Raw genomic sequence first — 25,909 nt, 5'->3', positions numbered from 1 at the left:
GGGCCTAATTGGTTGTTCTTCAATGTAATTGATGGAATTGGCTTTGATTCCTTGTTTGCATGTCTAAGCTAGTGAACACCATTTCCACCACATTATACATCCCAATTTCAATTTTGTGGTTCGGGTTTCCAATTTGTTGGAAGTTTTATAATAATTTTATAATTGAGGAGGCCTATCAGAGTGATATATTTTGTTTGACACTGGAAAGCAATGCTTATTTAATATTATTGTTGATTGCACCAATATTTACTCCCATCATACCTTTGTTGAGAGCTACCATACCACTTTTGTTGATGACATTAATTATTTGAGGGTCGTTGTAAATCTTTGAATCAATACATTAGTAGAATCACTTGGGCATGTCAAGACCAGGTGAGTCATGAGATGAGTGACCCTAAACAAGTCTTGGGGACTCAAGACTTAGGTACCCAACAAGTCTAGAAGACTCGTTGAGTCTACCAGACTTGCCAAACCCAACTACTCCTACGAGTTAGACTCGACTACGACAAGGGAAAGAAAAAGTTATTAAAAATTATAATGGAAAAAAAACATAAAGTGTTAAAACTTGAACACTTGATATCATCTCTTACACCATAAAAAGATGTTCATTTTCTTCAATTCGGCATAACAATTCTGTCCAAAATTCAATGCCAATGAGGAGGCCTTGAATGGGCTTTACACAATAATAGAGAAATTGGCAGCCAAGACACCATCCATGTTTATTCAAAAGAACCATCCTAAAGACTTAATTACTAGAGACAAAGGTACAAAACTATAGACAAGAAGAAGACTTGCCAATACAATAGAGCATGTGAACCTTTGTTTGCTTTCTAAAGTTGAACCAAGTTCTTCATCACCTTATTCAATTAGCCTTGGATACAATTTTCCATTGCTATCAAACGGGGAGAAATTGAGCCAGGGGGAGCATTTCAGTCTCAGTTAGCCTGTTTCTTTTAGAAGATTATTCTTACAAGGGTTGTCATCAATGACAAAGGGGGAGATTGTCAGATTATATTGTCATTGATGTCAAAGCATTGCAAGGATAAGAAATTAGTTTTGGCACACAGATCTTTGTTCTTGTTTTACCCTAGATAAACAAAATTATTATGACCTATTGGGCCGGCTTCTTTAGAGAAGAAAAAGTAATTTAAGTGAACTGTTTGGGATGACCACCTAGATTGAAGCGCCCAGCTTTGGGCAGAAAAATTACTAAATAAAAATAATATTTTGCATGCTTGGCCTACCTAGAAAAAGGTCTTTGCTGGCCGATCTAGATGAAAAGGAATAAAAATAATTTTTTGCATACTTGGCCAACCTAGAAAAAGGTCTTTGCTGACCAACCTGATTGAAAAGGCATAACCGCTCAATGAAGAGGCGTGTCAAGGGTATAAACATGAGATTTTGGGAGAACATTTTGACCATCCATTCGTTTAATATCTTTCTAATAAAGAGGAGATAATAAGAGAAGGAAATCAGGTGTTTCAAGAGTAGAATTATAAGAGCAGAAAATCAGGTCCTTAAGAGCAGAATCATAAGGGAAAATCAGATTTTTGAGCAAAAAGTAGGGCAGACATTGTGCAGATCTGTAAGCTTATTTTGAAGATCATATTTCAGATCTGAGAGGAGAAGAAGTTCAACGCAAATAGTAGGAAGATTTTGAAGGCCTTGAAAGGATCTAGATCAGATCCAAATATCATGATCTTTTTGTTTCTTGAAGGTTGGTGCCTTCTACATGGCAAGTTTAGGAAGTTGGAGCCTCTTACTCAAAGAGATCAGAGTCTCTTGCTGAGTTGGTGCTCAATGGAGGGGGTTGATGTCTCCTGTGGGTTGGTGCCTACAAAGTTGCAAGAAGTTCTCTATAAATGCAATATTTTGCCGTGGTTTCCTCCCACAAGGGTTTCCACATAAAATCATGTGTGCATTTTGTGTTCTAATTTGCTAGATCTTACTTGTGTGGATGTTTTGATTATTGCCTATGATTGCTAATGTTATAAATTGAAAAAGTTGTTCTTATACTGATTCACTACCCCTCTCAGTATAAGAGTGTTTGTTTTCTTCAAGGGTTTGTTGTGATGCTGGGACAAGTGATTTAGGTTACTCTAAGCCATAAATCTCATAATCTATGAGATTTGTATAAATTTGACAATATTTAAAATCTCAAATTTATATATCTGACAACATTGTTTCCTTCATCTAAAATTAAAATTTGTTTTTATACCCATGTGATTGATGTATACTTGTGTACACGGTCAAAGCAGCTTCTATTTGATTAGTTTATTGTGTCTTTAAAGTTTATTTATCAGAGGGTGCATCAAACAAATTTTAAATCCTTAAAATTCTCTATATTTTTTTTTTCATTTTTTTTATTTTCCAAATCTTTGTTGAGTTTGGGCATCGAGTCTGAATCTGAGTACAATTCAATAGTCGGTTTTCCGAATCTGAGGAAACTCAAATTCTTGTAACTATGCTTTGAATGAGATATATTGTTGGGTAGCATGATTAATATTGTAATGAGATTGTTGAACATTGTACTTCTTAAGATGGTCATATATCTTTGGGTGTTATCGAAGATATCTTCATATGAGACTTAGCCATGGTACCTAGTTGGTGGACCATAATACTTCCAAAGAACAAAATCTTCATTTCATGAGCAGTCATACAACTAAACTCAATACAATCCAATTGCTGAAATTTAAATTGGCATCACAGCCATACTTATGCATGCAATTTCATCTAGTATAATATTCTGAATATATAGTTTTGTTGTTGCATCAGTATTCAACTTGGATTTTCTGAAAATATTTATATACGAAAATTTGCAGTTATTTCTTGTATCAATATTATCACTCTGAATGGCTTTGATATAGGAATGTCATATGCAATGTTAATGTCCAGTTTTTGTGAGTTTTCTTGCTATCATATATATTTAAATATTGCATACTATCAGAAAATACAAGAAAAATGCATATTTTATGAAAATTTCAGAAGGGGGACATTACACCCTAAATGCCACTAGATATATAGTTTCAGTTTATTGTTCTTTTATTTTGTAAAATAATGAGTTAGTGGTAGAGAGTGCATCATTTTTACTTCTAAAATCCAAATGCCTACACTGTTCTAGAGTAATGTTAAGAAACAAGGAAACCTTAGATGCAAACTAAATGCAGTACAGTCAATTCTCAAAAGCCAATCCACTCCATAAAGTTGAAAATAGATACTATAGCATTGTCCACTTAAAGGATACCTTCGTCCTAGTGTGAATTACTGAAATTGACCATTATAAGTCCTATGAGGTTCTAGACAACTTACATATGTTATGGAGTCCAAGGGCTAAAAGTACAATCAAGGAGACATGTTGTTGATACTAGACCAGCAACTACTAACTCGTCAATAACTACTAACCCATGTAGCTGAGTGCATAATTCTAGAGCAGCAAAGATCAAAGTACGAGAATCCCAAAGGATTAAAACTCAAACAAAGAAGAAAAGATGGTGAAAATGAGGAGACATGATGCTTTCAAGAAGGCAAACATAAAAATTTGGAGCCTTGGGGAAAACCTGTCAAGATCAAGATTGTTATTATGTGGGAAACAGTCAACTACACATGTGGACTAAGGCACTTGGGAGAAAGAAGAAGTATTACCTTGAAGAATGTAACCCCAACATGGACCATCAACAAAAGGCCTTTATAGAGGCAAATATTGCTTGGAGGTCAAAGATTCTCATTTCCCAGCTGAGGCCTAACTCACATCGTCTTCGATGTGAAACACAAAGGTGGAAAAGATCAAAAGAGGTTTGGGAAGAGAGGGTTTCTATCTTTTGTACAGCACGGACTGTGGAAATTGATGAGCACTTTATTTTACAGTGCAAATCTTACACTGGCATCAGGGACAGCTACATAAATGGTTTAATAGGAGCCTCTTTTCAAGATTTATTTAGCGAAGAATGGGTTGAGAGAATGGGAGAGGTCATTATCAAACTGACTAGCAGATATCAAAAAATCACAATACAAATATATCAGAGTCTACCGTCCTATAGGCTTTCTTTTGACTCATCAATGTTAAAAGTCTTCCATTCTATTCTATTCTTTAGAAGATCCTGTTAAGAAGATCTAGTTTCGAAGAGCACAAAAGTAAACATCTCATCAAAAAGATCAACCCTACAAAAGAATATAGAATATACAATTCATTGACATCATCAGAAGATCTTAGGTAAAGGATGGTGATAAATCGAGGGACAGAAGCTTGAGTACACTTTGACAAGAGACATCAACCTGCAATTAACTAAACGGAAATCAGAATATATGGTAAGACATTAAAGGATAGTACAGTAGTTCAATAGCTAGTTAGTAGTTGGTCAGACATACCCAGACAAAAATGAAGATTTAGATGTTCAGGATTGCCTTCTAATAGATTGTCACGGATTACTCTCCATGCTGATTCTCTGATAGCATATTCTCCCGGAATACAGTCTTACATCCTTAGTCATGATTCTCATCTGTATAAATGTACTACCAGATTCTCTTCTCTTTCCATTTGTGTATTGGAGAATAATATCAGACTAACATTAGGTGTCATCCACCAAACAATTGTCATTTAGACAAGATAGCTTGCAAATAGAAGAAACAGATCAATATAATTTTCTTCCCATGGTCAAATAGACATATTTTCCCTTCTTATGTTGATCTGTTCACAAATCAGTACAATTAACACTGTTTCTTCCTTTGCATGATTGACCAACAATTAGTTTTGGAAATCAAAAGATACCAAAACACCTTCATCTCCTAACATCTTTAACTTAGCAATAAAGTCAATACTTTCAGTAAGCCTTTTTGTTGACAGGAAATGATATAATGTCAAGTATATGAATTGTCTACAATCTTGTGGAAATTGATCTGTTCAAATTTTGCAGTAAACAGAACTTGATGATGGAATGGGCATGGAAGAGCTGAATTATAATTTCAAAGGTCAATCATAAATCAGTTTCATTTAAAGGCGAATTGCACTTCTTAATACTTAATATTCCAGGAAGAAACTATTCAAACAAAATAGATGCTGCAAAAGGTGCAATACAGAGTATTAAAGAGTAAATGGCATTATATTCTAATTCTCATAAACAACAATTCTTTGAAATGAACAACAATGCTCATAAATCTACATCTGCCACACAATAAGCATTCTGTTGAAACACCCAATTTCAAAAGAAAATTACATACCGTGAGTCTCTACAAGTAGTGGTGGCTTTTCTCCTTCAGGACCTTGGTAATTAATGTTCTTAGGCATATAAAGATAAGCAAATGCCATCTGTCCAGGTACTTTGGTGGTAAATTCAATTATCTCTGGTGAGCTAAAAAATGGAGTATAATCTGTGCTATTCAAAGAAGATGATGTCCAGATTATAGAGACATCTTTCACTACAATATGATTTTCTTCAAAGGCCACCTGCACTTAAATATCGTTGACTTGAAATATGTGAACAAGGTTACAAGGGATCCGTACAAATTACACATAATTGTTTCAATAGTTTATGGAAGCAAACAATGTTCTCTAAATTCAGAAAACAGAATGATAACTAAGAAGTGAATTGCCTTTCTTTACTCATTTACGAACTGTACCATAGTGAGACATGAGAACTAAATAGGAAAGAAAAGGAAAAAGATGGAAAACCTTTGCTATAGACGGTGGATGTTTAGGTGACGACCCCTCAATGTACAAAATACTTCCCATAGAGGTCTAACCTAGCAAAGTACTTTTATAATCAGTTTCTTCAGCTCTGAGAAATTACCCACAAGAATTCCAGTCTCTTTATTTCATTTAAGAATACACTATAAGCTATGTTTGCAAGAAATCAACAGAGCTTCTTTTTATTGATGGTAGCAACTGCCTGGTCAACAACTTTACAGTTGCAGCTTAATGTAAACAAAGGGAAATTTTAAATTAACTCACAATATTGCCAAAATATGTCAAAGGAATATCAACTAAGGACAAGGAACCAAGAGTGTGATCAAGAATTCCCAAATAGCACCTCCCTTTTTGCCTGCAAGTCAAAATAGATAAATATCACAACCACCAGCATTACAAATATGATGACCATATCAAAGATACAACAGAGTGATAATTTTTCATCACAATTATAAATGAATGGAAGGTACATGTGTGAGGCAACAGGATAGTTTTAGGAATAACAAAGGTGAACTTCTAGACACAAGAACAAACCTGTACGTGCATGCAATGTAGTTATAGTGTCCCTTGTTCTTGATGAAAGAATAAGAACTATTGCCAAAATCCCATGCTGGCCTTGTAAATTCTGCATCTAAAGGATACAGGGCTTGCACTTCATTCTTTGACTCAATCTGTCAATGGAATCGTCAACAATCCCTTAAGCCAATTAGAGAGAAAGGTCAAAGGGCATAAAAATATCTACAATCCTACCACCAAAATGGAACTAAGCTTAAAGGCAGGCTTTCTAAAACATGATATTAATCGAGAAATAATACAAATATCAAAAACCACATATTATTTCTCAATTTAGAGCATGCAAATTACTAATTAAAAATTTAAAATCTTAAATCAACATGATATAATGATGATATTGGGGATTCGTTGCCTTTTCTCTAGGCATTTGTTAGCTTTGCATATTGCATGTTTCGTTGCATATTGTCCATCCAGCCACATTAATTTGATTAAAGCTAGAAATTTTCTATCATTCTTTGTGAATTTGCAATGTCTTTGCTGTTATTAGGCAACAATCCTACAACTAGATCAGCAACCCTAGTCACATCATGTTGAACATTTGTGTCATTGATGTCAAAGTTTAATTGAGCGGCCTGCTTGTCAGCTTGAGCTGCTTGAGGTGGTTGCTTGTCTGGTTGAGCTAGTTGCCTACTAGCTTGAGGTGCCTGTATGTCTACTTGTGCTATCTGTGTGTATGCTTCAGCTGGATGGATGTCTACTTGTCTCTTTGTCAACCGCTAAATCAGAAATTTTCATGCCAAGTCAGCAAACTTGCCATATCTGCCTTGGCTTTTCAAAGGAAACATTTTTGTTTCACATCGTATATCCTAAATTCGATAAATTCTAAATGATTTCTGGGCGTTTCTTTTAATTACTTAGTGGTGTCGCCAAGGATCAACTTTTGCGATGTATATGCTGAGTGGACTTCGAGTTTCTTTTCATTCTCTGCATCGTGGAGCTGTTATTTCTGAGATATGCATTATTTCTTTGAGGAAGTCAGATCGTGCCTTTGTGCATATTTAATTCACACAGGCCGTGATTTGAATTGTGAATTTTTTTTAATCGTTGAGTGCGTTAGTTTTATTAATGCGCCGGCGGTGCTCCTTGTGCGCTGGAAATATTCGGGAAGTGTTTTCAGTAATATACGTGGTTGAAATTTTTGCGGCTTCAGCACATTTTTGATTTAGTTAAAAATATCGCATTCAATTTTGTGAGTATGGTTGAGCCGATCTTTTTGGGAACCCGATATTTCTTATTTATCGGCTGTCTTTCGATGAAGCCGATTTTTTCCTTTTCGGCAAAATGATGGAAGTCGTTTCATATTGAGGAATATATTAACGGGAGTTGTAGCAGGTTGGAAATTTTTGAAAAAGGGTGGCCTACTTGGTTCGAAGGGAGTGGATTCGTTCATTTATTGTGACAGACATTATTTTTGGAATATACAAAGTTCGTGGTGGACTTGTGCGATTTTTCTGTTAATGATGTTGCTCCAGGTTTGCGGTGGTATCAAAAGTATAATTCTTCTCTAGTTAGTTTGATGGAAAAAGCAGATATCGTGCTTCCTCAATTTTTGTGTATCGCTTTCAATGGTTATTGAATACATTCTTCTTGCTGCTAAGGTTATTGTTTAAGTAAAAAAAGGAGGGTCGACGCCTGGAAAGTTCTTCAGTGAATTAATTTTTCTGATTTTTGAAGTCACTGGCTGTGGGTGTATATTTGTGTGCTTCAGGGTGTGAAGATGTTGAAGGTGTGCCTAGACGGAAGTGTAATGTAAAAATTTCTGGGATGGTGATTCATATTTGTGATCGGACCTGTGCTGTGGTATTTTTACTTGGGGTGTGGATGGAGAACACAGTTCGAGTACACTCTGGGCATATTGAGCTGTGCTTGTGTATGTGAGCTATGCTGTTTCTTAAGACATATCTGAGTGTAGACATGCAGTCCTTGTTTTGAGAAAGGATGATTTGTATTTGTAAAGGTATAAGAATTCGGTGCTGTGAGAGGCAGTTCTGGTGTTGGTGTCTAAGTGAAACTGGTATTTGCAGAGCGTTGGATGTTCATTATATTTTGGGTTTGTCAATTGTCCAAGCTATGAACTGTTTTTGCTAAAGATGTTTCTGAGTTATGGTTGGTTGTCTAGCCTTTTAACTATTGTGAAGGGAGTTGGAGCTCTCTCAATTTTTGGAGTTGATATTCTGATTAATCTCAGTTGGTGCTGAGTGGGGAGTTGGTGCTCTCCATAGTTGTATTTTTTTGTAATCTAGGTTGGTTCCCACTCTGAGTTTTTTTTACCTGAAAGGGTTTTCCACGAGAAAAATTTTGTGTTCTCGCTCTGTGTCATGTTTTTATTTTCAGTTAACTATATTAACAGTTTTGAGTTTGTTTAAATCTTGAAAAATCTGAAACACTGATTAACCTCCCCCATCTCCCACCCCTCACAGTGTTTCTTGTGTGCATCTCACATCATTCCCACAGAAGAGAAAGATAAGAAAGGTTTATTCTAATTAGCATTTCCCGGGAGTAAAGCTTCTACAGAACCAGAACTCATTCAAGCTGATACTGGGGAATATTATACAGAAACACAAATGGGTGCAGAAGAATTAGAAACACTCATACAGGAAGGGCTCCAGGCATCCTCAAAATTAAGCCTTCCAAACACATTCCTAAAAGAATGGTAGGATTGGACCCTTAGAAATTAGAATGGACTCCTCCTAACTGCAATCATCACCAACCTCCTCATCAGTGCCTTGAGAGTTTATTCATTTTCCTCCAACTCCGTGTTTGAGATATTATCACACTCATCATTTTCATCTATCTTAAGTCTCAAGGACAGCTTTGGCTTCTTGATCTCAATCACTCTGACCCCTTCCCACCCAATGCCTTTCTTAGTGGTCTTAAAGCACAACTTTTTCCCAACCTGCTCCCACATAAAAATAATCAGCCTCAATTTAGATCATAGTTGGAAGTGGTTTTGTGTTGACAGAATGTATCCAAAGACAGTTAACTTGCATACCCATTGAAAATCTCTTACACTCCTAGCGAAGAAAACCTCAAATTTTGTTGAAATGATAATTCTCCCATTTGTGTTAGAAAGATCCTCTAAATAAGGCACTAAACAAATGGAAGATTGGCAACAGGCCTGGAGGTGCTTTGATTCCTCCATTTTTAATCTGTGATTTCCAAGAGGTTGATTTCCATCTTGAGATATTCATTTTAACTTTTGGCTGGAAACGGTGACCTGATTATGGTTTTGTTGCATGATTTTGGATGAAAAGGACCTTTCTGCAGAAATGGTTTGTCCCATTTGGGACTGCAGTTTTGAAATTTGGGCTCAAATTTTGAGGAAAAACTTTGGAGGAGGTTCTGATATTCCTTTAAAGATAACTATGTCTTGTAATACTTAAGGGCATAAAAATACAAACCATAGGTAGAGTGAACAATTATTTGTACAAGTGGTATTGTAGATTTTATTGATTTTTTTCTTGTAATAGATTTTCTGTACAAATTAAACTTTAAACCATAATGAGGGTTTTTCTTTGATATTTTAAAAACTTTTGGACTGCCTTTAAAATCGCATGCCATAATCAATGATAGGTCTTGCCATTTTTCAACATAAACCCTCTAAGGTGAAAATTAGGTTTTTAATCCTAAGCATTTTTTTAAGATTAGCATTTTTCTAAGATTATCACTACGTAGTAAGGGTGCGTGTGTAGCCGAGTTGGTGTGAAGGGGAATCGTGAGACGTAGTGTTAGGCTAATGATCTCGGTGCTACACATCAACTCCGGTTCAATTCTCACTAGGATTATCACAAACCCTTTTATTGTATCGTTTTTTATTGTAAGATAAGGCTATTACAGACAGCTCCCATTGCTAGGGTTTCGCCTGGAGAGCGATCTTCTACAATTTTTTTCCCACTTGATGGGCGCGCTTCTTGGGCTACTATGGTTAGGCAGGGTGGATGCTATTGTGTCTTCTCGCGGTAGGAAGGGTGGGGACAGGGGTTCCTGTTTTCTGAAACGTAGATAGGAGTTTCGCCCCCCTTATGGGTCTGGTGCTAGGATAGACAGGCCAAAGAGGGTTGTACATGGAAATATGAGGTATGGGAGGGTCGTTCCATCTAAGCCCTATTTGAAGGAGCAATCTCATCGGCTTGTTCATTCAGATGGTCTCCCCTCTTTGGGCTCGAGACCTTTGAGTGATGTGCCTATTATTGTGAATCTGTCAGAAGAGGTGGAGAAGGAAGTGGAACAAAATGAAAGGGTTTTCTTAGGGCTAGGGCTTATTGGGCATTCCAGAGGTTTGTGACCAAGTCTCTGTGATCTACATAAGTGGATCTCTCTTCATTGGGAGCCTATTTTAGATGGGTGTGTTCAAATTTATCCACATGCTCGGGATTTTTTTGTTGTTGTTTTTGAGAATGAGAGGGATAAGAACAAGATCATGTGTCACAATCAATGGTGTTGGGAGGATAGTCGCCCCTTGATGCTAAAAGCATTGCATCCAGCCTTTAATCATTTGTCTGAATCGTTCGATCGGATTCCCCTTTGGGTGAGGCTTCCTAATCTTCCCATGTAGTTTTGGTTTGATTCCTGTTTTGAGGTTGTTGGTAACTCTTTGGGTAGCTTCCTGTTGACTGATGAAGGCTCTCTTAACCTCCTACACACGACCTTTGCTCGTATTTTGGTGGAGATGGACATGTCTAAAGAACTTCCTTTGGAGATTTCTATCAAAACTTTGAAAGGGAGTTGGATACAGCCAGTGGACTTTGAAGGGGTTCCCTTTCGTTGCAGGAGATGTTTTAAAACTGGGCATAATGCTTCTATCTGTGACAAGCGCAAGGTAGAGAAAAAGGCTACTTGGTGGAAAGAGGTAACTTCTCAACATTGCACCGTAGAGAAGACTAAGGAGATTCACAACAATCCTCAGGGTTTGAGTGGTGGGGGTAATGTTGGCAATGAAACGGTGTTGAAGATTAAGGACATCACAGATCCATCTATGGGTGTGGAGGTAAAGCAAGGAATGTCATGAGATTTTGGGGTTGGGGTAAACGATGGTGTTGATGCAATATGTTGTGCTAGTCAAGAAAGGAGTGTTACATTCCATGAGTCGAGGGCAAATGTCGGTTTAAAGATTGGGGGTGTCTCAGGGGAGGCTACTGAGCTCCAAACCTTGCAAAGGTTGAACGAAGGAGAGATGGATGGTTCGGGTGTTTCCAATTTGAAATTATTGGAAAATGCAAGATAAGATGGATGGATAGAGGTTAAAAGGAAGAGAGAAAAGAGAATGAAGAATGAGATTCTTCACTCTCAAGAGAAGGGGGCATTGGATTCAGCAATGTAGTTTCTGCTCCACTTTGGGATCAGAATTTTTGGGAGGTGGCTCCTTGTTTGTAGCCCCATCTATTTTGAGCCAACTTAAAATCCGATAGATCAATAAAATCAATCACTATTACAGACAAAAAAAATATATTATCACTACAAAGTGTATACTAAATTTGACATGAAATTATCTCTCTACTTTTACAAGTACATTTTTCACCTCACAAATTTTTTCCAACTTTCTCCCATATGAAACCCAATTGATTGAATTCCATTTCCACAATTCCCAAGCTGTGTCAATGACATGTAAATGAAATGCTACTATGTTTTATACCATCAAGACCCTGCCACCTTTTGTAACAATGATGAGCAGCAGTTGGGGGATGAAAGTGGTGGCTCTTCCAAGCCTCCATCTTGTGTGACTTGCTAATATTGGCTGGTTAGCTTCTCACACCAAGTTCCTCTTAACTGCACAACCACCATGTGTCAATTCACATTGTCCAATTACTAATTTATTGCCCCAGCTTTGCTCACCCAAGGCAATGCCAGCTAAGACAATACATCATGTAATTTTTGGCCTATGGTCATATACGGCCAAACTTGCAACGAATTGTTTGTGATGTCCCTAATTTTGGACCTGCTTATTGCCAAGCATTTTAATTAAATAAATATAAATAACAAATAGATAATTATTGTTGAGACATGGACCAGTTAGGACTCGAACCTAGGACCTTCCATACACTACTAGAGTGCTCTACCACTGAGCTACTGGCCCCTCTTGGACCAGTCCATCGTCGGTCCGGGTGTGGCTTATTTTCAACACCAACAACCCCCCTTAAGCCACACCTCTCGTGTGCTTGGGGCTCCTAGCCTAGACCTGGCTCTGATACCATGTTGAGACATGGACCAGTTAGGACTCGAACCTAGTGTTGTCCTCATTTTTGGATTTTCAAAAAAGTGACAACCCCTACAAATTTTTGCCTAAAAAGTGTCGTTTTTATCTCCAAGGCACGTTTTACGAGGTACAAAATTCACATTTGATAGTGTCAAATCATTGGGGGGTGTCTTTGCCATCATTGTCTAAGTTTTGGTGAGTTTTGGTCTTCCTTTTCCTAGCTTTCTGTGCAATTTCGGGTTTCAGAACAGTCACTACATGTTGAAGATTTTATTCTATGGCACGCTTCCCGAGGCATAATTTTGACTAATCCTTGGACTGGCTTAATCCTTAGTCCATCCTCGAACTACGTTTCAAATTTCGTCGAATTCTGGGTTCGTTTGCTATGTCTTTCCTTCATTTTCGGGTTTTAAAATCCCGACTGCAGGTGGAGAATTTTCTTCAAACTGCAAGTTTTAATGATATTCATTGTTTTGGTCTTTGTAGGGGAATTTTTGGCTTATTACATGTGCACTTTTATTTAAAAGATGTTACTTGTAATTTGTTTTAAATTTCTCCTTTGTTGTTTTTATCATTTTTATTGTTTTTTTGGTCTTTTTTAGTTAAAATAGGGATTTTTTGGCTCAATTACAAGTAAACTTGCAGTTTGGTCTAAAAACCCCTACTTTAATGGTTTTTACATGTAATAGGGATTTTAAATCCCCATTACATATGTGCAAGTATTTCTAACTTGTTGTAGGGATTTTATTTCTCTTTTACAAGTAATTAAAACTTGTATTCCTCTCTAAAAAACCCGATTTTGCTCATAAAGTGCATTTTTGACATTTTAAACTTGCTATTTGGCCAAAAGTCCCAATTTTGCCCAACATGTTGAAAAAGTGAAATTTTAAACTTGTTATATCTTCTAAAAAACCCGATTTTCATTGTTTCAATGCATTTTGAACTTGTTATTGGTTCCAAAAAACCCGAATTGCAAGGAAAAACGTTTTTTTGAGGATTTTAGGCAAATTTTTGTGGAGATTTTTTGGGAGATAGAAGGCGTTTTGGATTCCTCCCTATTTTTATGCATTTTCAAACACCTTTCATGCCACATGGAGGTTAAGATTGCTGGTTTTTAGCTTTATAACAGCAGCCACGTTTTTTTGCCATTTGGAATGCCACGAATCAGCAATGTTATGAATCATTTTGGCTTGGTATGCTAAGGCGTTGAGGTTAGAAAGAGTCTTGGCCATTTTCCATGCCATTTCTCATGCATTTGCTGCCACGTTTTTCAGTTTTGGGCATTTTTTCAAAAACGTGGCTAGGGTTTTGGAATATGGTTAATTTCTTTTTAAGAGATATCCTTCCTTTTTTCAAAGATTGATCATCTTTTTGAAAAAGGCATTTTCAGTTTGGAGCAAGGTAAGATTTATTTCCTTCTTGTTTCATTTGTCTTGTTCTTTTTGTTTTCTTATTTTCTTCTTGTTTCATTTTTCTTGTTTTCAAATATGTTGGTTCTTCCCCAAAAATTGGTTTTTGTGAGAGAGATTTTCCCTTGATATGCAATTTTTGAATTGCATTGTTCTTCCCCATTTTCCTTCTTTACTTGTATTCGGGATTTTAAATCCCGATTACAAGTTGGATGAAAATAATTGTTCTTCCCTTACGGATAAAAGATTTAACCATCTTTTGTTGAAATTCCAAGTTGTAAAGATGAGAAATACCCATCCTTTCAAAATCGGGTTTTTGGAACCGGATTGCATGTTGAAAGTTCTTCCCATTTTCTTGAAGACGATATTCCCAAAATCTTTTCATTTTCACTCATATCAAGATCCCTATTCCATCATCCGTACATACCATTTCATCCACTCATTTCACACCTTCATTCATTTTCCCCATTTAAAGTCTACCTGCTGTCAGCCATCCAGAACCCGAAATTGGTCCAAAATGCACTCAAAAAACACTTGAAAATGAGTCCTAAAGGTCCAATTACGCATATGAAGTTGCATGTTTGTTCCCCGCAATTGCGAGTTAATGCTCTGGTTTTCCCCACACATGTAATGCAACTTCCAAAACCCGAAATTCACTTTTGAGCCCATTTTTGCATCAATTTCTCTCTTCCCTTGTCAATCCGGTTTGCACACACGATCTACCAAATCAATGGATTAAGGCATGGGCCTTATTTTGCAAGCAAATTTCAAGAATGAAAGATGATACAAAGAAGAAATACAAACAACAATTCATGGTTGAGAACATAGAATGCTTTCAAGACAAAGATGGTCATGACATGAAAAGAGGAAGGCAGTCTGTTCCCTCTTGAAAAGCTAGTACTACCCCAAGCAAGAAGACAAGGATGCAAGTTCCCGTTCCGGTTCAAGATGTCTTTACCAATCCAGAATACTTCAAGTTCTAGCATCCTGAAGCGACATGAAGATCATTACAGACAAAGGATGATGCAGTTAGAGTCGTGTCTTTAGACACATGGAATAATTTTAGTTATGCATTTGTAATTTCGTTTTGACAAGTTACATGTAAAAGTATTTTTTGTAAAAAGCAAGTTACACATTACTTGCACTTTTGTAATTACATGTAAGACAACTACAAGTTGTGTCCAATTAGGACTATAGTTGTGTTGTGACCATTTCACACATCGCCCCATCGCAAATGGGGACCCCCTCTTTTTGCTTGTTTTTCGCTTGTTTTCGCTTTCGTTTTTAGGGTTTTGTTAGTCCGTTAGTTGTCTGGATTTAGGGCTAAGCCTTAGGGTTTTAAATCTTGCCTTTTCAAGCCAAAATCCAGTCATTTTTGAGAGCTTTTGAGCTTTCTTTTCTAGAATGCAAATTTTGAATGCAATGATTTCGCCAAAATAGTCTAATTTTCAATTGGAATGTTCATGCAGAGCTTAAACTTGTTTAAATGATGACCGTCAATGTGAATTTTTGTCTGACTGAATATTTTGACCAAATTTTGACTTTTTTGAAGTTTGATCCTAGGCATTGGAATTGATTTGTTTTCGCCTCGTGAAGTGTTAAAATGTGAAAAATCTTGTTATTTTGGCCTGTAGGAGCAAAATCGCTCCTGTCCCTCAGTGAAGGACGGAAGCTCATTTTCAGATATCTCATCATCCTTGTGGAGTCCGGACAAATTTTACGTTTGAAGTGATAGAGAACGACAAGATCTTTCATTTGAATATAAATTGAAGATTTTCATGAGCGCGGAAAGGCCTCCAGGAGGAAAATCGCTCCTGTCCCTCAGTGAAGGACCGGAGCTACGATTCAAATTTCGCCTTGTCCTTGCAAGATTTTGAAAACTTAATGATTTGAGGACGTCCGAAGGAAGATACTTTGCCAAATGAATATAATTTGAGATGCAAAAAACGAAGGAAAATGACCTATATTGACTAAATCGCTCCTGTCCCTCTCCAAGGGACCAGGGCGAGGTACCTTGTAGCTCTCGTCCCTCTCCCAGGGACCAGAGCGATTTCCTTCATTTTGCAAAATCCAGACAAGGGTCGAGGCAAGTTTACGTTCAAAAACTAAGGAGAACATGAGATGAGCACATTGAATATAATTTGAAGATTTTTGGACGTCCATACCAGTGCTAAATGCCTAGTTCGCTCCTGTCCCTCTCCCAGGGACCAGAGCGATTTTTGATATAATTGCCTTTGTTGCAAAATTACAAACAATGTCAAGGCATGGGCGGATAGAGTGAAGAAGGACGACTCCGTTGAATATAAACTTGGAACCTGGCAAAGTAAGATGAAGGCCACAAAGGAAGGATCGCTCCTGTCCCTCTCCAAGGGACCAGGGCGATACAATGGTGATGATGCGTCCCTCCAGAGTTCAAGGTCGTCCCTCCAAGGTTCAAGGCCGATCCAAGCCAGGACGAAGGGTGGCGAGGACATTTCAAGGCATTTCCATCAAGCGAAACGTTGCAAAGGTCATCACATGGAAGGATTTGCACTCTAAAGACCTAGATCGCTCCTGTCCCTCTCCAAGGGACCAGAGCGATATCTACATAATGGCGTAAATTTCAAAAGCCAAACAAGTTTCAAGTTACCAAGAGGGTCGAAAGGACATCATTCCACGCAATGAAGATAATTGCAAGTTGGTACAAACAAGAACAAGCATGTTATGATGAACTTCGCTCCTGTCCCTCTCCAAGGGACTAGAGCGATATTGATATATTAGATTGATCCATGCAAAATTTACGTAAGGACAAGACATTGCAATGTTTTGGAAGGTCCATGGTATGGTAAAAAGATGATAAACAAGAGTTTTGAACGTGAAATGATCATCATTTTGAGCATGGAGACTAGATCGCTCCTGTCCCTCTCCAAGGGACCAGAGCGATTTGCTTTGGATTCCTTGTTTTGCTTCAAGATCAAGCTAAGTCAAGACGTCTTAAGATAGCATATGGTCCAAGGCATCGTTTGAAGACAATTTGCAAGAGTTTTTAACGTCCAAACATTGCTAATCGAGGTAAAAGTCTCCCATCGCTTCTGTCCTTTGGACAAGGACTAGGGCGATATCATTAAAAACACTCACATTCCTTCAAAGATCAAGGCGACATGAGGATAGGAAATGCGAAGGACGACATTTGGAGGACATTGCAAAGGAGATCGAAGTGTAAAGTTGCCAAGGTCAAGGAGAAAACATGGATCGCTCCTGTCCCTCTCCAAGGGACAAGGGCGATGGTCCCTTTAAATACGTCCAAACACATAATGAAGCGAATGGGAATGAGCGCAAAGGACACAAGCAATGATTTTTCGAAGGTCAAAGATACAAGATGAACATAAAAACATGGAGATCGCTCCTGTCCCTCTCCAAGGGACCAGGGCGATAATGGTCATAGGATGCACTTGCTCGCACAAGGAAGAAATTCAAGTTCGAAAGACCACCAGATGATCGATTTGGGAGTGGAAATGAAGGAATTAAACGTCGAAAACGCAAGAATCATGCCAAAGATGGTGAATCGCTCCTGTCCCTCATCAAGGGACCAGAGCGATGAGGTACGTCCCTCTATTTACATATTTTTTGGCGCCAAATTAAACAATTCGAATTTACTTTAAATGCTAAATCAATTTAAAATTTAAAAAATCCATTTTTATTGGCATTTAATGTGGCGTTAACATTTATTAATTATTTTTGCCTTATTTAAAAATCGAAATTTGCAATTAAAAAACGCAAGGCATTAGTAATTAATTAATTAATTAATAAAAAAAATCGATTTGAGCGCTCACATATGGAGGTCGGCCTTGTTATCTCATTGCAAATCATTTAAAAAAATGGTTTTGTTTTTATTAAGTCGGCCTAAGGGGTAAAGGATGCAAGCGCTATATAAGGGGGTAGAATTATCATTTTCTACATCATTATTTTTACCTTCCTTTATGCGAATTGACAAGAGGCGAATATAGTGCGAGTTTCATTTATCCAAGGTGGCAAAGACACTCCAAAGGTGGTGCGAATTGCATTGAAGACCAAGGGTGGCGCGCTTAGACATTCCAAAGGTGGTGCGACTTCAAACCAAAGGTGGCGTAGACATTCCCAAGGTGGTGTGAGGCGTGCGAAGTGTGTTGGAAGAGGTGCGAATTGCATTGAAGATCAAAGGTAGAGCGAATTTGAAGATCCATCCAAGACCACGCCTAAGGCGAATTTGCTAAGGACTTGGTGATTTATTTGTGCGAAATTGAAGATCACATTCTCTCCAGAGGTGGCGAAATCAAATTTGAGGGGATCATATTGAAGACTATCTTTATATCTCAATTTTGCCTAGGCAAATTTTGTTTTTGCATTCTAGAGTTAGCTCTCTATCGAGGTATGGCGATTTAATTATTATTGTTTTATTCATTCATCGTCATATTTCAAATTTTGAATTTTAAATCTCTTAGCTCAATCGTTGTATTTTAGGAAATGATAACTCTAGGGACTTATCATGAGGTTTCCTAAAATCTATCTCTCTTATCTACGTTATTTATTTCAAAAATCTATTTCTTATAATGAAATGTTGTGTAGGTATGGCGACCCCAAAGGCGGGAGCATCCACCAGTCGCTCGGCTCTCATGAAAGAAGATCAGAAGACTGAAGAGGTGGAGACCAAGATCGTGTCCAAGTGGAGCAACATTGGAGATACAAACTTGGGAAACTTTAGCACGAAGAAGTTCCGAGAGGTCCCTTACATCGGCAAGCCATCACCTGTCGCCCGGAGAATAATAGAGAGTGGCATCGTTAAGGCGGCCGGTTTTCCTCCAGCCATTCAGTGTCACGAGTTGATGATCGAGTGTGCCCGTCATTACAATCCACAGTCCAGGACAATTGTGTCCAATGAGGGAAACACTTTGGCGTACCTTTCAGAGGAGGCCATAAGTGAAGCCTTCCATCTTCCAGAGCACAGGGACATGATATACAAGAGCATTGAAGGAGCCAGATCAGTGTACGATGATGATCCAGATGCTTGCCTAAGCATAATTAACAAGAACTGGCTACTCAAGAGTCGTCCCCGTCTGAGCAAAGTACCGAACACACCACACCGGATCGATTTCCAAGAGGAGTACAGAGATTTGATTACCATGCTCAACAGAGTTACAGGAGCACCTCATGCCTTCTATTTTGAGAAATGGATGTTTTATTTCATCCAGGTGATTGTTCAAGGAAAGGGTACAATACATTGGGCTAGGATAATTAGCCATTGCTTAGACGTACAATTGAGAAGACTCAGGGCTACTAAGTCCTTCCACATGAGTTCATACGTCATCTATGCCTTAATAAGGAGCGTCGAGTACGCAGGACTACCTCACAGAGGAGTGATTGGAAGAGGACCTGGCGAGGTCAGAGTTTGTGAATCCTATACCTACTTGCATCATCCACCAGGGAAGAACTACAAGTTAATCAATGATACTTTCACGATGAACATCACCAGGACGTTGCAAGGAGGGATTCACAACAGATTATCTCAGGATGCCCAGGAGTTAATCAAGAGGTACGGTGCTTGGTTCATTCAGTTTCCCAAGTTCACTTACATTAGAGTGTATGGATGTCCTTTACCTCCATACATGTTGCCGAGGTACCCGACAGATAGAATTGTGTTACTTGAAGTAACAAGGCAGTTGGCAGCATATGTGAAGGCATTCAGACACAGACATCAGAATGGAGTTCAGGTACCTATTATTTTGGGTAATTCAGTTGAGGTATGTCCCAATGTCTCAGCCATGGATGACGCAGAGGGGGAGTTAGCCTTGTATCCTTTTTCATCTTTTGCTTGGAGGAATAGTTTTGATCCTCATGGACATTTAGAGGAGACAGTCGGTAGAAGATTTAGACATGAGTACCAAATTGAAGATTTTATGATGAATCTCCTAGATGATCTTGAAGTAAAACGCAAGATACATTCTAGATTGCCTTTGGATTTCATCAGGAAATGTAAGATTTACAGAGTAGCCGACCAAGCTCAGGACAACGGCAGGCACATCCAATCTTCATATGATAGAGAGAGCAAAGCAATAAGTTTGAATTGGAATGAGCCCGAAGCCGTGGATTTAGATGATTTGATGGCACCAGTCTTGTCTTGTACTCGCAGATGGGTAGACATTCAACATCAGAAGTTGAGAGAACAAGGCATAGCCATGTCTTTTACTTTGGAAGAAAAGCCAGCCGAAGGTGGAGCCAGTGTTAGTGAAGGCAATCCTAATCCTAGGAATTCAGGTGAAGGTAACCTTCGATGTGCCAGTGAGGGCAATCTCCATCCGAGAGGTTCAAAGAGAAAGGAAAGATCAGAAAAGAAAGAGCCTTCCAAGAAAAAGCAAGGTGCTAACAAAGACCAAACACCAGGTACTTCTTCCAGGCCAGAAGATAGAACAGTTCGAGTGGAAGAATCCATGGAATCGATGGTACAGAATGACAGACAGGAGGAAGAACAGGCACAGCATGTTTCATCCGATGGATCTCTCCAAGACTATGATTTAGATAATGATAATGAAGTAACATCTCCTCCCAGACAAGAAGAAGTAGTACACAAAGAAATTCAAGTTCAAGAGACCAGTTAGATCACCATTGCAGGCATTGCCCCTTCAATCAATCAATGAAGCAGAAAGATTCAGGAATATGGTTCAGCGTACATGTAATTGGATGGATAGATCTCACACGGTGGCCATTGAGTTTATTACAAGGATGTCGAAGATCACCCATCAGGCTATCCAAGTTCTTGAGATAATCCACAGATTGATGGCAACAGTAGCTGCATTTGCCCATACCAAGGACGTTGTCATCCCTGTCTTGAAAGTTATAAGACATACATCTAGAAGAATTTTAGCACAAGAGAGGATCTTAGAAGGTGATTCTCACAGTTTGTTTCAGTGGTCAACCTTACTCCATATAAAGAGTGTTCTCTTTGAGGACATCAGTGTTAGATGTGGTCAAGTTGAGGAGGTGATCAATCCGATCCAGGACAGAGTATTTGAGGTACTTCGTACCATTCTTGGCAGGAGGATCGAGGTCGAGACAGATGTGGATTTACAAGAGTTTGAGGATAGAATCACTATCATCTTTCGCAAGGACGCAGATGTTACAGATGAGCAGTATGATCAAATGTATGCCACCATGCTCCTGATTGATAGAACAAAGGAACTTGAACCTACTTGGGACACAGCTCTTCTAGATGCATTTGATCAGGTTATCCACTTAGAAGAGAGTATCAAGAGTCTTCCCGAGATTCCAATCACAGAAATCGAAGGAATTGTGACAAAATTCATTGCATATGCTAAGAAAGAAAATTGGAAAGGGAATAAGATTCTAGATGAAAGGTTGTTACAGATGACATGACATCTTATTTCTCATTGGTTGATACCTCCTAGATTTTTGTGCCAAATTTAATATTTGGCTATGTATTTAATATTGTTCAGTAAAAAGGAGGTCATTTGTAACAAACCCTAATTAGGGTTTAGGTGTCATGATCTTGTCCGTTGATTTACTTTCAATCTGGACCTTTCATTGTAATTGGGGATGCTATTTATACCCCCATTTTCATTTCATTTGTAATAGTCAGTTAATAGAGAATAGAGTTAAGAGTGAAAGAGAGAGATTAGAATTGTAAGCAATTTTTATTTTGTAGCAAGATTGAGTCTTGAAGAGAGAAGTTCAAGCAATTGTTGTATATGATGACTTGGAAATCAATAAAATATTGAAGTTATGGTGTTTTGTTGCAAGTTTCTTGAGTTATCTTCATGGTTGTTGGATGTACTTGAATCACGCTCAATCAAAGTAGTTGTTAATTAGAAAGACTAAGTGTGAGATTTGATATTTGGTAGGATTCGCAATCCAAACCACTAGCTTCTTGCTGATTGTAGGAACGCCTTGTGTGGTCGACTGGAAAACACCTTGAGTCCTTAACCTTCAAGCATTTTCGTATCTAGGATATGTACCTTCGTAGTAGTGTCCTTGGTCTTTGATGCATTGAACATCATTATTACCTTAGAAGATCGCACTAATTTCAGTTGAGTTGTTGTCTTATGGCAAAATTGAAATTGGTTGAGTCTTGCCAAATCTCATCCATGCTAAGTCGTTCATAGGGTTAGGCTAGATTAGACCTCTTAAGCCCTATCTTTTTCCTTTTTTTGAAAGTTCTTTTTAGATTAGTGAAATCTTCGAACTATTGAATCCGTAAGAAGCCTTGAAGGAAACAGCAAATCACATCATACCACTAAAAGCTTGTCCACACGTGGAGACCCCACTAAAAGAACCTTGGAGTCCACCTAACTGATCCTTTTTGCAGATCTTCAGCAGTTAGAGACTATTTTCTCAAGAGAGGATAAGATGCCTGTCGGTATTTTATTCTGTGTATGATTGTGTACAAAAAACACGTCAACAAGTTGGAATAAGTCTTAGTTAGTTATTGAATAAGTCTTGGTGGTTTGAGAGAATCTCTCAAGTTAGTTAGGATCCTCCCACCTTTTTCTCAAGGCTCCTCTTCTATAAATACTGGAGGGGTTTATTGTAATATATATCTTTTTGGAAAGCAAGCAAAAACTCTGCCAAATTTACAGCAAGAAGTCTTTGAGCTTATGTATGTGAATTGAAAGTTTTGAAGAATAATAAAGAAGGATTACTCAAGTTTTGAGTCTTTGAGCTACATGTTTGAGTTTGAATCTTTTTATTTCTTCCATGCAAAGTGTTTCTAAAGGAGCTTAGTCTAATCTGATTTGAAGTCTTTGAGCTGCAAGTAGAGAAGATTAATTAAAATAGGAAAATCTCTAGGAGCAGCAAGTCTTTGAGCTTGCATCTATTCTTGAGGAAAAATTATTGTTTGATAAGAAATAGCATCAAGTCTTTGAGCTTGCATTAGTTCTTGTCTTTGTGTTGAAAGAATAGATTATTCCAGTCTTTGAGTTGTTGTCTTTTATTCGTTGTAAAATTTAGTATAGCAAAAGGTAAATAGGACTTCCAATAGTCAAGTCTTTGAGCTTGATATTGATGTCCCATCCCGAAGGAAGTGACGGGAGTCTTTGAGCTTTCAGGAAACTTCATTTCCTTTCTCTCGTTTTCATTTGAAGTTGTTACCATTATTATACATTTTTTTGCTATCACTTTTCTAAGGATTGAAAAGGATATAGGCTTCCTTGAAGAAAGAAGGAAGACTGCTGTCCCATCCTATTTTTATTTCAGTTTTAGATAGATAGGGGGAGCCTTCCCTTAATTAGGAGAGTTTCATACTCACACACTGTGGTTGAAGCCACAATTTTGTTTGTTTTCACGAGTGTACAAAATTTTCAACCAACACCTAGGACCTTCCATACGCTGCTGGAGTGCTCTACCACTGAGCTACCTGCCCCTCTTGGACCAGTCCATCGTCGGTCCGGGTGTGGCTTATTTCCAACACCAACAATTATTAATAAATGAAATTATTAATTAATAAGTTGAGGCCAACTTTAGTAATATCTTTAAATAAATTAAGAAAAAAAAATTATTAGTTTGGGGCCAATCTGATCCAGCCATTTGAGAGGCGATTTCCTTCCTTATGGCCGACCAAGGCAAGATATGTATTTGTAAAGGATCCAGTGAGGAGTTTGGCATCAAAGAGTTTGATTATCCATGCATTAAACGAATGCACAGAGTGCTCAAATGCAAACCTGGGTATCTCATCTAGCACAAGATGAAATCCCTACCATTAGCTTTCTACAGTATAACCTTACTCTTGCCAGTACTACTATTCAGTGTCAATACCATTATTCATTGTTGTTAGCAGATTTTGGAATTGAGATAAGTATTGAATAGGGCAGACTCAGTAAGAAGTGATTATCTCATCATGCAACAATCAGTAGCGGATACTAGATGCAAGGGTCGATGCTATTACCTGTGTGATGTTGTCAGCTCTCCTTTGTTGTTGTCTTTGACACAACAAAGCAGATTGATTGAGGCGATTAAGCATGGAATGGAGGTCACAGCAGCAACCTATAGTTGGGTGTGTTACAGGAGAAAGAGGCAGTAAGGACAAATCAATGCGAAGACTAGTCTTTTGAAGCCATTGGTAGAAAGTGACTATATAGTATGAATTTGCACATCCACTAAAATCTGAAGTTGCATGATTAGATTTATTCAGGTTATTATTGTGTATCAGATTATTGTCTATAGACATGATTTGTGTTTACTCCCAGAATCACCACTACTGTTAAGAATTCCTAGGCATAGCATAGATAACATTTTCTTGATATTATATTGTTATGCTTTAAGGATATGTGGTCTAGTGAACTCTTTTACTTGGGTACATCTGCAATGTTATTGTAAAATTGTTGAATTGTTATATTGCTTGAATCAGAGTTGTAAGGGTTTCTTTTCTGTTTAGAGAATACTATTTCAGTTTCATTTTTTGTCAATATTGGCAAATCTATAAGAGAGTATATTTCAGTGGTAGCAAAGCCACCTTCCTGCCAGCTTGTGAGGGTTTGATGATGCAGGTCCATGAAAATAAGAAGCTATGGATCCGATAACATTCTTTCCACTATTCAAAGCCAAATTGCTAGAAAGACGGACACAAAATCCCTAAAGGAAGAATGATGATCAAAAGAGCCTTCTAAGGCAATGGCTAGAAGTTATGCTAAATATATTAGGATGGCTATGTCAAAAAATTAAAAAGTATTAAATTTTAAATTTAAATTATTTTTTTTGAAAGGAAAAGGTCACTTCATAGCCATCATACTATTTCATGTAGGAAGCCCTCTTGTATGTAGAAGGTAACTTTATACTACTGTTGACGTGTATTTCATACACAATCATACACAGAATAAAATACCCAAAGGCATCTTATCCTCTCTTGAATAAAGTCGCTAACTGCTGAAGATTTCGCAAGAAGGATCAGTTAGGATGACTCCAATGTTCTTTTTGGTAGGGTCTCTACGTGTGGATAAGCACCAGTGGTCGTTGTGATTTGCTGTGTCCTCAAGGGGCCTTACGTTGCCGAAGATTTTACTAAACTAAAGAAGCTTTTACAAAAAAATAACAAAAGGATAGGGTTTTGCAAGAGGTCTAATCTAGTCTAACCCTAAGAATGACTTCATGTGGACAAGACTTGGCAAGATTCTACCAACTTCAATTTTGCCATAAAGTAACAACTCAATTGAAATTGATGCGATCTTCTAAGGTAACAAATGGTTCTTCAACACATCAAAGATTAAAGACACTACCACGAAGGTACATATCCAAGATACAATAACGATTGAAGGTTAAGTGATTCGAGTATTCTCCAGTCGACCACGCAAGGCGTTCCTACAATCAGCAAGAAGCTAGTGGTTTGGAAAGCGAATCCTACCAAAGATCAAGTCCAACACTTTGTCCTTCGAATTAACACACTACTTTGATTGAGAATGATTCAAGAAAATTGAACAACCATGAAGATAACCAAGAAAATTGCAACAAAACACCATAACTTCAATATTTCATTGATTTCAAAGTCATCATGTACAACAATTGTTTGAATTCTTTCTTCAAAGCTCAATCTTGCTACGAAAGTAAATTGCTTCTAAACTCTAATCTCTCATCAATAATCTAATCTTCTTCTTACATCTAATTCTTCTTATGAAAATGAAATGAAATGAGGGTATAAATAGCATCCTCAATTACAATGAATGGTCCAGATCAAAAGTAGATCAACGGTCAAGATCATGACACCTAAACCCTAATTAGGGTTTGTTACAAAAGTTCCCCTTTTATTGCACAACATTAAATGCATAGCCAATTATTAAATTTGGCACGAAAATCTAGGAGACATAAACCAATGACAACTAAGGTGCCATGTCATCTATAACAACCTCTCATCTAGAATCTTATTCCCTTTCCAATTCTCTTTTTTAGCATATGCAATGAATCTTGACACGATTCCTTCGATCTCAGCAATTGGAATCTCGGGAAGATTCTTCATTCTTTCTTCCAAGTGGATGACCTGATCAAATGCATCTAGAAGAGCTGCGTCCCATGTAAGTTCAAGTTCTTTAGTCTTTT

General features: G+C 37.8%; 1 protein-coding gene across 3 annotated transcripts in view; it reads right to left on the bottom strand.

Moving 5' to 3' along the window:
- Nucleotides 1–25,909, bottom strand: part of LOC131039129 (uncharacterized) — a 217,834-nt gene that overhangs the window by 133,873 nt on the left and 58,052 nt on the right. For all 3 annotated transcript variants that reach the window (XM_059213016.1, XM_057971782.2, XM_059213015.1), the window contains exons 8-11: nucleotides 6,215–6,351; nucleotides 5,945–6,035; nucleotides 5,666–5,731; nucleotides 5,215–5,440 (exon numbers count right to left, since the gene is read on the bottom strand). In XM_059213016.1, coding sequence (XP_059068999.1) covers nucleotides 5,215–5,440; nucleotides 5,666–5,731; nucleotides 5,945–6,035; nucleotides 6,215–6,351 — 520 coding nt within the window. The remainder of the gene's footprint in view (nucleotides 1–5,214; nucleotides 5,441–5,665; nucleotides 5,732–5,944; nucleotides 6,036–6,214; nucleotides 6,352–25,909) is intronic.

The sequence above is a fragment of the Cryptomeria japonica genome, chromosome 10 (assembly GCF_030272615.1).
Source record: "Cryptomeria japonica chromosome 10, Sugi_1.0, whole genome shotgun sequence".
NCBI lineage: Eukaryota > Viridiplantae > Streptophyta > Pinopsida > Cupressales > Cupressaceae > Cryptomeria > Cryptomeria japonica.
This window is presented reverse-complemented; position numbering and strand designations above follow the sequence as displayed.